At 42.1% G+C, this 10,972-nt stretch overlaps 1 protein-coding gene across 1 annotated transcript; it reads left to right on the forward strand.

Moving 5' to 3' along the window:
• Nucleotides 1-810: 810 nt before the first annotated feature.
• On the forward strand, nucleotides 811-2,085 carry GPR63 (G protein-coupled receptor 63; the record flags this gene model as incomplete). The annotated part of the gene is made up of 1 exon (XM_080938775.1): nucleotides 811-2,085. One exon carries the CDS (start codon nucleotides 811-813, stop codon nucleotides 2,083-2,085), a length of 1,275 nt encoding a protein of 424 aa, XP_080794901.1.
• Nucleotides 2,086-10,972: the final 8,887 nt, after the last annotated feature.

Genomic DNA, 10,972 nt, shown 5'->3' on the forward strand with positions numbered 1-10,972 from the left:
AGGACCACACATTAAAGCAGGAACTATAATTAAGGCAAACTCTCTCCCTCTGGTGAAACCTATCACTTATCGATAGCACCAGGAAGGGGGTCTCATAGTCCTCCTTCTCCTCCCTGCTGGAATGCTGACTGGCTTTATCCTGTGCTGGCAACCAGAGCTGCTATGAGTTCAGGAGTACAATGGGCTTGTCAAATCCGAAAGGACAGTTTTCCTCAGGTCCTGGCCACCTGCTACCCTTATAGTCTTTCTGTTCATCTGTCCTCAATGGTCTGAGCCTTAGAGAGGGCCGCTGCAGTCTTTTAAAAAGCATCAACCATTAGGGTTTTGATTTCCATCGTTATGCTATGTTAATGCATTTCAAGATCTAGCTTGCTTTAGGTCCAGATCCTATAAAATTTCCATCTTGTTTAGTTAAAACAATGGTATCTTAGCAATGATTAGGTTACAGAACAGAGTTTTAGAGGACTAGAAAGAAAAAGGATGATCCTACATGATAAGAGGTAAAGCCAATGTATCTACAGCCACACTATCCTGAAGACAGTGAGGTCTTATCTCGGGAGCTAGACGGGGCGGTAGCTTGCTAGTACTTGGACGGACAACAAAACGAAGTGAAGGCTATTTACTAATCGGATCTCGTGTTCTTTGTTTCGGCTTATTTTCAGGAAAAAGGATTCCCGTGGAAGATGGAGCTGTGTCCATTTTCCAGATTGTGTATCCGAGTCCATCAGTGGGACCTGACCTGACAGCACTGTGTGGAAATGCCAGAGGAGGACCCACATTTCTGCCCGAACCTGCCACCCTCCTAAAAACATGGTTGTCTCGGGAGTATTGTCCGCTCCGGCAGTGTTGACTGCATCCCATCCTGGGACATCCAACACGACATTTGTAGTCTATGAAAACTCCCATGTGAATATTACCCCTCTACCGTTTCAGCATCCTAGCCCTGGCCCGCTGCTTAGATACAGTCTTGAAACCATGACTAGCACTGGGTTTAGCTCCCTGGCAGTGAACAGCACAGCGGTGACCCCAGCACCAGCAGTTTCTAGGAGCTTAAACTTAGCTCTCCAGATTATCCTTTCGGCTATAATGATATTTATTCTGTTTGTGTCTTTTCTTGGAAACTTGGTTGTTTGCCTCATGGTTTACCAAAAGGCTGCCATGCGTTCCGCCATTAACATCCTTCTTGCCAGCCTGGCTTTTGCAGACATGCTGCTCGCAGTGCTGAACATGCCCTTTGCCCTGGTAACTATTCTCACTACGAGATGGATATTTGGGAAATTCTTCTGCCGGCTGTCTGCTATGTTTTTCTGGTTGTTCGTGATCGAGGGAGTGGCCATCCTGCTTATTATTAGTATCGATAGGTTCCTGATTATCGTTCAGAGGCAAGATAAGCTAAACCCTTACAGGGCTAAGGTCCTCATCGCCGTCTCCTGGGCAACCGCTTTCTCTGTAGCTTTTCCTTTGGCTGTGGGAAATCCCGAGCTGCAGATACCTTCCCGAGCCCCACAGTGCGTTTTTGGGTACACAACCAATTCCGGATACCAGGCTTATGTGATTCTGATATCGCTCATTTCCTTCTTTATACCTTTCCTGGTGATATTATATTCATTCATGGGCATCCTCAACACCCTTCGGCACAATGCCTTGAGGATTCATAGCTACCCGGAAGGAATATGCCTCAGCCAGGCCAGCAAGCTTGGTCTCATGAGTCTCCAGAGACCCTTCCAAATGAGCGTCGACATGGGTTTTAAAACACGTGCCTTCACCACCATTTTGATCCTGTTTGCTGTTTTCATTGTCTGCTGGGCCCCATTCACCACCTACAGCCTTGTGGCTACGTTCAGTAAGCATTTCTACGATCAGCACAACTTCTTTGAGATCAGCACCTGGCTCCTCTGGCTCTGCTACCTCAAGTCTGCGTTGAACCCGTTGATCTACTACTGGAGGATTAAGAAGTTCCATGATGCCTGCTTGGACATGATGCCCAAGTCCTTCAAGTTCTTGCCCAGGCTCCCTGGTCACACAAGGCGACGGATTCGCCCTAGCGCCGTCTACGTGTGTGGGGAACATCGGACGGTGTTGTGAATACCTGAACTCTTGAGACATATCGAGTGATAATGGTTCTTTATTGACCTGGAATTTTTTTTTCCATATGGCTTCTAAAGTTTTATTGGTTTTCATAGTGTGTATGCGTGTGTGTGGGCGTGTAAAAGGAACGGTAAATACTTTGATCCTGAAACCAAGGATATGTAAGAAAGTGGTCATATATGTTTACCTCTAGGTTAAGACAATTTTGGAGTGTGCGTGTCCGGGGTGGATTTCGTTAGTTCAGTTGACTGGTTTTATGTTTGTAGCATGAATCAGGATTGTGTTTCATTGGACCTGCAGTTGGCTTGAACTGTAGGTGGTTTTTATGCTGCTGAGGTAAGCTTGGTTGAGTTAATCAGTTTCTTTCCCTCTTCTACACGCCACGGCTGCTCCTTGCTGCCATACTGGGTTCAAACCCTTCTGCACCTCAGTTGCTTAGTTTTATTTAAAAGCAAAACCCAAGGAGGTTAGTGGCATCGCAAAGGTTATTGCGGTTTACTTTGGAGCACTTTAAGGAACGATGTACAATTTCATTCAGTTGTATTTCTTAGAATCGTTTTTATACCTGACATGCTGTGCTGGGGGGGGGCGGATATGAGGTCCAGATAGCTTTCATTAAAACTGGTTTCGCTGCATGTACAACTTTAAAGGAAACATGCACACGTAGGGGTTTTTCTAAGCACAATGGTGAGTCTTCAGAGCACCCGGGGTGGGAATGGGGTGGTGTTGAGGAGGCACGGCACCATAGCAAAAACATGGCAGAATGAGAGGGTGGCTGGTCCAGCCCGTGGCTGTCCTGCTGATGTAAACATCCTTACCAATTTACAGTGGGGGACCACCACTCCGTAGGGGTGGAATATGCTCGGCACTGTGCAGTTTTAACTTCATGGCTTTTTTTTTTCCTGTGAGGTAGGTATCATTTATTTCCTTTTTAAGGGTGAAGAAAGCCAAGTTTCAGAGGGACGAAAGTCCTGCCCAGGGATTTTGGACTTTGGTAGATCTTGGCTCCAGATATCTGAGATGTAGATATAGCACCATGTAGACCTCTCATTTTGAATCTGCTATAGTCAAGGGGAACTTCATATTCTCTCTCTCTCTCTCTCTCTCACTCACTCACTCTCTCTCTCTCTCTGTCTCTCTGTCTGTCTCTGTCTCTCTGTCTCTCTGTCTCTCTGTCTCTCTCTCTCTCTCTCTCTCTCTCTCTCTCTCTCTCTCTCTCTCTCCCCACTCCTGTCTTTTCCTTTCTGAGACATTGTTGCATGAAGCTCAAGTAGGCCTTGAAGTCACTGTGTGTCTGGAAAAGGCACGGAATTTCTAAAAGAAAGAAACAAGAGACCCAGCCTTTCGAATGGAACCCAAAAATCTGACGATGAATATAAATTTGAATCTATAAAGCAAGTGACTATTACTGAGTGTTGAGTACAGTTGCGTGTGGGACTTAACCCCTGCAGATTTGGACGTTTCCAGCGATCTAGCTGATTAGTAGGGCCGTTAGGAGCTGAAGTGAACAAACTTGGGTAAGTCTTCCACAGAGAAGAGAAGCACTGGTCTGACCTCAGATTAACTTGAAAAGGTCAGGCCTTGGGTTTCTCATTCTTTTCCTTTAGTTGTCTGCCAGTCCTGGTGCATCTAGAACCTTGGTCAGCGTCTCTCTGTTACCCATGGTACAGATAGAAGAGCCGGCAGGAGTTGACCAAGAGACTGAAGCCAAAAGGGCTGAAAGGGTGGCCTTCTGACTGTCCTGGGCAAAGACAGCATCTTAAGTCTGATGTATAGCACCTTTGCAGAATTTTACTGCCTTCTGAGCCATGGGGAAAAACAAGTCTGTGTTTCTTCATTTACAGAAACCCAAGTTAGATTACAAGAATTGCTAAGGTTTTACCCAGCCCCGAGGTTTCTTTATTACCCACCATGTGCGAGTATAGTTGGAAAGAGCCCAACAGCATAACTATTGCCTGGTCTCCAGTATTACTTTGCAATTGCTTTGTTTAGCTCTTTTCTCAAAATGGGTGTCTGAAGCTCTATGGCATCACAATCAGGAATTGGGATGTTGGAAATTTGTTTACAGCACCAAATACCTGGGAAATCCTGATCTCGAGGCAGTTTGAGGCAATTTGCAATGGTGTTGTAATTCACTGTCTGCTTACATAGCTTTAGGGATTAGTCAACACTATCTGCCACCTTTTGTTGAGGTCACTGCATATGACAGCCACCTACCTCTTTAATTTCTAACTTATATTATTTAGCAAAGGTAAATATGTCTTTGTCCATTGGGGTCACAGAGGATTGTAGTGGATATTAGCAGCACATTGAAATGCATTTTGTTTTCCATTGCCAATAGAAACCATATTTTTAGGCAGATATTAATACAGATGTTAAAAGTTCAACTTTCAGGAAAGACGCTGCTGTGAATCATGGTGCATACTGGTAGCTTTTGAGTCTTCTTTTGTAACTGTAGTTGAACTGGGTTTCACACTCTGTATTCCTGCTTATGTGCAGTTGAAGGTACTCTCTCCTGGTTCATAGGCAGCTACACTTGGTGAGTGCTCTGGGAAGATTGGCAGTGGTGACATTGAATGATTAGCTCTCTTTACACTGGATAATCTGGTCAGACTACGGTTTACAGATCACTTTAAATGTTTTAATTATATATACATTTTGAAAGTTTTAGGAAAAAAAAAACCACTATGGTGCAACGTTAAGGAACTTAGGTATAAAATGCATGTTGCCTATTACTCCATGTTTTCTGTATGGGGAAAATACCACTACTGACCACTGTGGACTGACATAATCGGAAACATTTCCTCCTAGCTAATATGATGCATGAAAGAGATAAGAAAACATTTGTTGTTAAAACAAACAAACAAACAAAAAAGGGTAAAGATAAATTTCAGATAGTTTGCAGTAGTGATATTTAAATTTATTATGTGTTTTAGTATTCTCAGGAAGGCTAACAATACAAAATCCTGGACCCCTGGGTTGGATGCACGAATGTTTATTTTCTTTCTGTTGAGTCTTTTGCCTGATTCTGGTTCAGATGGTCCCCAGAGCACAGTTACAACACTCCTGTAGAAAAATAAGAATATCATTTAGATACCGTCTGTTTTATCTTAAAGTAGTTGTGTGTTGGGAGCCAATGGTGAGACAGAATGAAAGGAAGCCTACAGGGTATGTGCTGTCTGGTTGCCAGATGTGCTGGCACGGATTTGGCTAGCGCCAGCTTTCCTTTCTTTTCACTGGTGAAGTCTCATGAACCATGTGGTTTCCCAGTAGGGGTCAACGAATGATTCACTAATTGTTAGTCATGACTTCCACAAGGGTAATTAGCATAGTATTTTTTTTTCCTGCAGATGTCTCTATAGGACATCTCTTCATTATATGTAATTTCCTGAAGAGAGTGAGGGAAATGGAAAGGCTCATCTAATTCCTAATTCTCTGCTCAGAACAATTGTCCAGCTGAAGCATGGAGTGAAATAAAATAACCCTTAACTCTTCATACTTGTGTTGGTGACAAAGATACTTAATTTCTTTGATCTTTGCTTTGTTTACACGAATGTTTAGGTATAGATCACAAACATTTTCACATGCTTGCTATTTTATCCTGTCATGATTTTTATTTGACTTTAAATTACTACTAGATTCAAATTTATTTCCATAACCATAATTTTGATGAACTGAACTTCAACTACATTGAAGACACAACTTTTATAATAATAAAAATATCAAAGCACCTGTTTGTTATGGCAAATAAATGTTAGTACATTTCTTAGCTCTCAGTAGGTAACTTGTTATTTGTAATTAAAATTAATTTATTTTAAAATGGCACCTAGCCTTTAAATGAATGAAAAGCTTTTGAGGTTGTAACATTTAAATATCAAAAGTATGTTTATTTGTTAATGTTCTTATTATAACAAAGGGAAGAGCTACCAAGAAGAAAATGAATAAATGTTTACTATTTCTAAAGTGGAGTTGTTACTGTTTTTTTCTTTAAAGACTTCATTATGGAGATCTGAGTTTCATTTCAAATTCTGCCCCCTTTGGGTTCTTGGTTTTAAATTAGCTGTCCAATCTGTTTGCATGTGACTCTGTTCTAGTTTTAGACATCCTTGGAGTAGCTCTGGCTGAAATAAAATGCGACAGAAGACGACGAAGGTTAAGAAGCAGTCAGGAAGTTCTGTCTAGGAGAGTTTTGAAAATGTGCTGCTGAGTCATTTGAAATTATTAGTATCTGTGGAGCTGAGGCTGCTGCTATGTGGATAATATGATTCATGCTGCAACTCCAATTCCAGAACGCCCTTTAGATAAATACGGGAGTTTTATATGAATACAAGAGTTGTGGCTCTATGCCCATTAGATGGGAGAATGTGCAGCTGAGTGTATTTCTTCATTAAAGTTAAAAAGAAAAGTTACACTGAGTACATAGTCATTGTTTTCTTCTGAAACAAAGGGTAAGAGCAGTTTAGCAAAAGAGAATACCATGCTGTCTTCGAACCTACTCATATCTGTGAAAACAATGGATCTATGTATGTATTAGGCCAGCAGTATCTACCTTCAAACATAAAAATGTAAGCAGTTGGTTCTACTGTTGAATAAAAACAAGTCCCATGGCAGTGTGGAATTATATCTAGCCAGGAAAAGAACTCTGGTACGAGATGATGACATTTATTGAAAAGGTAACACAGTTGTAGGGCTGGCTGTACAGAACTATATGGAAGAATGGGCAGACAGACTGACTCAGATGGGAGGTGTCCGTGGCTGGAAATTTTTCTTTGGAGAACACTCAACTCTGGCTTTTAAGGATTTTAATTAACTCGGAGGGATCTATTTCCTCCTTATCCCTGTTTCTAGGAGGACAAGAGCATACACCATTAAGCCCGAGTCCTCCTCTCATTCCTCCTCCTCCTCTTTTTCCATCATTCCTTCCTCCTCCTTTCTCCTTTCTCCTCCTCCATGTGAGTTCTGGGAATCAAATTCAGGTCCTCTTTCCTGCAAGGCTTTATCAACTTTACCAACCGACCTATTTCTGTAGCCCCTATTAGGAGTGAATCAAATTAATCTGTTGATTCATTTTCATTAGTATAGTGGAGAGTAATAGAATGTTTAGTTACTTATGATTTTAATGTTTATCACATACTCCTAAGAAGAAGAATGTGTTTACAGAGAACCAAATAGGTGAATGTGGTGAGGTGAGGAATTGCTGCTTCTCAGTAGTTGGATCTGAGTCTGGGCTTCCTGAGACCCTGGAGCTGACTCTACCCTCCACCAGTTCTGGAATTCATTGCTATCACTTTTGTTCCCTTGACTAGGGACTCCTTGGGAAGTTGGTTGTTGGCGGACATTTTTTTTCCTGCTTTGATATCTCTCTGGGCTGTTCTTATTAGCATAGCAACTATACAGAAAACATTTTTCTATGGCAGGGAGAAAGACAGATTTTTTCTTGTGCAACTTCACCTCTCAACTTCATCATCTCAAAAGCTGTGATTATCTCAGACTGTAAAAGACCACAGTATTTTAGGTTACTCTGTGAAGACTACTATTGCCGAGGAATAGATAGGTTCTATGCCATCTCAAGACAAATGGCTTCTCACAAAAACCATGAGACCAAATGGAGGCAGAAAAATGAAGCACAGAAGTGTAACTTCTCAGAGGTATAATAATAGCAACAAATGAGTGACCTCTCGGCCATTTCTCTATTCCTTCCCCTTGGGTTCACAAGGTTTCGGATGCAACATTTCTTGGGGGCGGGAGTGGTATGCTTGTTTGCTGTTTCAGTCTTTTATTATGGCTGCTCACACAGAAGTGATCTTCTGATTACAGGGTCTTGGCAAAACCATTGGCTCTAAGCTGGGAGAGCTGAGTCAGGGTCCAGGTCTTAAGCCTTGCAGTCCAATGACATACTTACTGCACTAATGTCTTCCTTAATGGGAGGAAGTAATCCTGGTCATTGGCTTTATTTTAATTTCTCCCTCTGATGTGTCAAGTAAGGTGAGGAATGTGTGCACCCAAGGGAGATGGCTGGCAACTTAATTTTCTGGAACTGGAGGACCTGAAGAATGGTCTACAAGGGTTTGACGCTTGTTTCTAGTGCACAGCAGAGAAGAACCATCTGCCACATTCCTTTCAGGCTAGTCTGACTTTGTCTTGTGGTCTTGATTAAATGTGTAGGACCTCTGCTCTTCAAAGGACAGAGGTGATGCTCATTTGGAAGGACTGTGCATGCCAGGGACTGTGTGCCGATTGGAAAGCTCTGCTGCCTCTGTTCTGTGTGGTTTAAGTGTCTTTGTAAAAAAAAAATGGTGCTGGGCAATGTGGACAGATGTGTATTGTAGCTAGGAAGTATGGTGTCTTGAAAATGTGCCTGGGAAAGCTTTCTATGGATGGTTTTCGACATCTATATATCAAAGACCATTTTTAACACTTCCCACAGCTCTGTGGATTTAAAATCACTTACAGCACAGATTTGGCAGGACTGTACACGTTTCTTTTCAGCTGTTCTTCCTGATTGGAGCTATTAATAGCTTTCGGGAAGTGTATAATTATCTCAAAGTAGGAGCTAAAGATAAAAAGCTGCTTGAGATTTCAAAGGAACGTTTAATAGTTGTTATTATGTAACATTTATTAATATGCTCACTGTGCGCCATTGTCTTTTCCAGGAAGACACTGGGAATAAAAAGTCAATCCCAGAGGTGACACATGGATGAATAGACACAAAGGGACATTCACGTCCTATCAGAACAAGAAGTCCCTTAGTTTAAACAAAGAAAGTTTGGAAAAAGAAGAAAAGATAGCCAAATCAGACTGGAGTCTTGCAGATGTACAGAGAACGTACACACACCGACCAATCTGTAAAACAAAGATGGCTGGTCCCTTAAGAGCCAGTTATAAAAAACACATGGGGTCATGCTCGACTTTTTGAAATCAGATCAGAAATGTGTTTGAACAAGGTAACTACTGTTACAAATGCTAAAATTTTAAATATTAAATAAACAAGCAGTACTAGCCCAGGCAAAGTAAAGTTTATAAGTAGTAGTTACATTTTTCAGCTCCTGGCTAAGGCTGCACTTTAAAATCCATAGAAGGTCCACACCAGGTCACATTAAGGCAGCCATCATTATTTTGGTGTCTGATATGTGATGTAGATACTATGGTACTTTATCCCCATTGTCTCACAATCAGATTATCAGACAACTGGACATTACCTATGCCCCGATCTTGCTGAATTTGTTCAACATTGCTTGTCCAGAGTTCTCTTTTTCTGTCTCAAGCGATTCCTTTCTAAGGAAGCTATCATCAACTTTTTACCTCACGGTAACTATCCTCCTATGTTGTGACAGACCCTGGTGGTTCTTTTCAGTCCCTATAATTCGACATGTATTCCTTCCACTGACCATTGTCAGTAGAACAAAGTATCTTCAACGCCGTCATCCTCTAGTTTGTGATATCCCCATAAACTCTGTAGAAACACAGCTTCAGGCTAAGGAGAGAAAAGAATGTCAAGGACTGATTTGTAAGATAGGCATAGAGACCTCAAGCAACTAGTAGTGCCAGGTAGCTGAGTGTTGGAACTTAGGGTAGACATTGTCTGCACTTGTACGGTTTCTTTATGTCTGTTTATCTCCGTCCATTGTCACTCAAGGAAGGGAGATCTTTGCTGCCCTATCTGCCCAGGTCAATGTTGTATTTATTGCTTTTTACATCATTTATTATTATTATTATTATTATTATTATTATTATTATTATTATTATTAGTAGTAGTAGTAGTAGTAGTAGTAGTAGTAGTAATAGTAGTAATTTGAGACTGCTTCTCTCACTGAACCGGGGGCTCACAGTGTCAGTTGAACGAGCTAGCTAGCAAGACACACATATCTGCTTTTCCACTCACCCAGAACTGGGTTTCAGACCCATGCCTGGCATGCCCCCATGCCTGGCTTTCATGTGAGTGTCGGGATCTTGATCCAGATTTTCATGCCTATGCAGTAAACATTTTGGGCACAGACTTATCTCTTCATTCCACTCTTCAAATGCTCTTGTTCACTCTGTATCCCTGTAAAATATGAGCAACAGCCGTATGCTGGCCGAGGAGGACAAATCAACCATCTTTCACTCATGACCAGCCAAACTTCTGTGGACACAGGATTGATTTCCTTTCTCCTTCCTGTGCCAGAACACATGGTAAAGCAGCTTCAGGGAGGGTTTTTTTTAATGTGCTGGCTCACTCTTCAGGGGATTCTATGGTGCTGGAGCAACCTACAACAGGACCATTATGAATAAATGGGTGCATTGAGGTGTCAGTCAGGAAGCAGAGGACATGGGCTTCGACTAGGACAAGACAGTAACCAAGAATACCCAGCTCCCAGAGTAAAACACTTACTTCCTTTGGTAAGACTTTTTCGAAGGTTCAACATAGTCCTCAAAACAGTGTCAACAACAGGAAACAACGTGCTCAAATGAGCCGGTGACTCAAAACTAAGCACCCAGGAGGAATCCTGGAGCCATTTCAGGCTCTGTTAGACCAGTCTGTCTTGGCACGGAATGTTCCATCATCACCTGCCCTGTGTTCTGAGCATCGGCTCATGTGTGGCTGTGTCTTCAAGGCTGGTTGCTAGAAAACGTTGGGTTCCAGGGTAAGGAGAGTCAGAGTGTCTAATACATCAAGGCTTTTTGGATATACATATGGTCTATTTGATTTATTACTCTATCTCACAAAGAAAATTTTGTGTGCATAGTGCCCGCTGTCGAGCTAGCAATACACTCTCACTGGTGGGGCTGCAGATGAGCAGTGTAAGTGGAAGAAGGGGGCTGCCATAAGAAGGGACAAGGGGTGGGCACATTACACCTGTGGTGCCCAGGAACTTACCAACCTTGTAAGCATTGCTCTCTGCCT

The sequence above is a fragment of the Micromys minutus genome (assembly GCF_963924665.1).
Source record: "Micromys minutus genome assembly, chromosome: 26".
Classification (NCBI taxonomy): domain Eukaryota; kingdom Metazoa; phylum Chordata; class Mammalia; order Rodentia; family Muridae; genus Micromys; species Micromys minutus.